Source organism: Ammodytes marinus, assembly GCF_949987685.1.
Source record: "Ammodytes marinus genome assembly, chromosome: 16".
NCBI classification, from domain to species: Eukaryota; Metazoa; Chordata; class Actinopteri; order Uranoscopiformes; family Ammodytidae; genus Ammodytes; species Ammodytes marinus.
In genome coordinates this window covers 4,315,740-4,318,239 of record NC_137220.1, presented here as the reverse complement: position 1 = coordinate 4,318,239, position 2,500 = coordinate 4,315,740, and the positions used below count along the sequence as shown (strand labels likewise).

Sequence of the window (2,500 nt, the reverse complement as noted above, 5' to 3'; positions counted from 1 at the left end):
GAAATGTATCGCCATCACTGACTCCACCTTTGATATTCCTGTTATATCTAAAGTTATATCTATAATAGTTATAGCTATACACACACACACACACACACACAGTCAGCCAGTCACACACACACACACACACACACAGTCAGTCAGTCACACACACACACACACACACACACACACACACACACACACACACACACATACAACCCTCTCATTCTCTGTATGTGTCTCTCTTTGCGTTGCCAGTATTGTGCATTTAATACTCAGCCTAGGCTCTGTAAACTGGTATGTAAACAAAGGCTATGAAAAAGGGGGGGGGGGCAACTGTAGCAAGCAACATGACCTTTTAAGCTGTGTATAATTTTTTTTATTTTTTTATTTATTTGTTATTGCAGACAGTACGAGCAGGTAGCGGATCATGAGGAGATATTCACAGATTTTTAACAAAAAAAGTGATTTTGACAACAAGCGTTCTCCAGAATCACTCAGTGCGTTTTCATGGCACAACTAGATTAGATTATCACATATATCGAACTAGACACTCGAACGGACCGTGTCACTTGTCTGAGTTTACATGGCCTTTCAGATATCGGATAAATGTCCAATGCATGGCTGTCTCCACTATGCTAGGTGGCGATGTAGCCCTTTCAACCATGCTTTCAACAAGTGTTGAAAGAGCCACGTCCGGTTCTCTTCCGTCAATAACCCATGGTGTAGCCATGGGTGTAGCCTATCACGCGCAGGCACACAAGCACAGAACGAGAAGTCCGATATGAGATGTCCGATCCCTGTATACATGCAGAGAGAAAGCCGACAACGAACGACTTATCTAGGTGTTCTTATCCGACATCTCTTGTCCGTTATTGTGCCGATTTGTGTGCGAAGTAGATCGGATAAAGGTGTTTACAGGCAGTTTAAAAGTCCTGTTGAAGTCTTATTCGTTTAGTTATCCGATTATGAGTCTGCATGTAAACGCACTGACTGACTCCACACTACACCTTTAATGTAATGTAAGTCATACATTTTATAACCATCTAATTCTCTGTATGTGTGTCTCTCTCTCTCTCTCTCTCTCTCTCTCTCTCTCATATCCCTCTCTCCCTCTCTCTCTCTCCCTCTCTCTCTCTCTCTCTCTCTCTCTCTCTCTCTCTCTCTCTCTCTCTCTCTCTTCTCAGTATCGTGGGCCACACGGAGCCGTACACCAAACTCTGCTGTAAGGGCTTCTGCATCGACATCCTCAAGAAACTTTCACGAAACATCAAGTTCTCCTACGACCTTTACCTGGTCACCAACGGGAAGCACGGCAAGCTGGTCCGCGGGATCTGGAACGGAATGATCGGAGAGGTAAGGGGGGGGGGTGTGGGGGGAGGGGGGGAGTGTGTGTGTGGGGGGTGGGGGGTGTGTGTGTGGCGGGGTGTGTGTGGATGGGGGGTGTGTGTGGGGGGTGTGGGGGGGAGTGAGTGTGGGGGGAGGGTGTGTAGGTGTGTGTTGTGTGGGAAGGGGCGTGAGGGTGTGTGGGGGGGGTGTGTGTGACTGTGTGTGTGTGTGTGTGTGTGTGTGTGTGTGTGTGTGTGTAGGTGTGTGTGCGTGTGTGTGTTAGTGCGTGTGTGTGTGTGTGTGTTTGTGTTGAGTTCTCTGATGGAACTACCAACAGCTATCTAGCTTAAAGGTACAGTGTGTAGAATTTTTTTTTCTTAACAGACTTGGTAAAAATAATGTTCATAAGGATGTTTTAATTAGTGTATAATTTTTTTTATAACCTTAGAATGAGCCTTTTATATCTACATAGGAGCGGGGCGCTGAGGCCGCCATGTTGCACCGCGATGTTTCTACAGTAGCACAGAACGGACAAACTTATCAGCCTTACGCGTTTTTATATATAGTGGGCGTCCTGGTGGAAATGCACCTGTTGGAAGACCAAGAAGAAGAAGAAGTACTATAGAATAAATACCTAAATACATCTTCACCTCATCACTTGATATTGTAGGAAAGACTTGAGGCAGTGGTGGATGATGCCATCTTTAAGTAAATATAGCTTCTTGTCCTTGAAGGCCACCATAGCTTCTGTAAATTCTACCCAAAGGGAAGAGGTTAACAAGGGAGCGTTGCAATCTAGAATCTCACCACTGGATAACCCCAAAATATTCCAATATTACACACTGTACCTTTAAGCATGGCAGCAAATCATGGCAAACTCCATTCAATGACATCACAAACATTATGAGCAAGGTCAATGGTCTGTTTGCTTGTTGTCATCATTGCTGTTGACATTGGCGAGTGAAATATTGACAGCATGCAATACATACATCCACATTTTCAGGGACAGTGTTTGATGAATGTATTAAGAAGGTACAATGGTTGGGGCGCTCTGGTGGTGTAGTGGATAGAGCGCGTATCATATTAGCTCCGGCCTTCGTTGCAGTGGTCGCGGGTTCAAATCCGACCCATGGACCTTTACTGCAGATCAATCCCCCCCCCCCATCTCGCTCTCTCTCTCTCTCTCTCT

The 2,500-nt window shown here is 45.5% G+C and overlaps 2 protein-coding genes across 2 annotated transcripts in view; one reads left to right on the top strand and one right to left on the bottom strand.

The window, feature by feature from the left end:
• The window catches only part of tmem104 (transmembrane protein 104), a 324,830-nt gene that overhangs the window by 159,488 nt on the left and 162,842 nt on the right, over window positions 1-2,500 (bottom strand). The gene's annotated exons all lie outside the window — the stretch shown is intronic.
• grin2ca (glutamate receptor, ionotropic, N-methyl D-aspartate 2Ca) overlaps window positions 1-2,500 on the top strand; it is a gene marked incomplete at both ends in the record, with an annotated part of 63,815 nt that overhangs the window by 44,967 nt on the left and 16,348 nt on the right. The window contains 1 exon segment of the mRNA XM_080043367.1: window positions 1,170-1,338. Coding sequence (XP_079899493.1) covers window positions 1,170-1,338 — 169 coding nt within the window.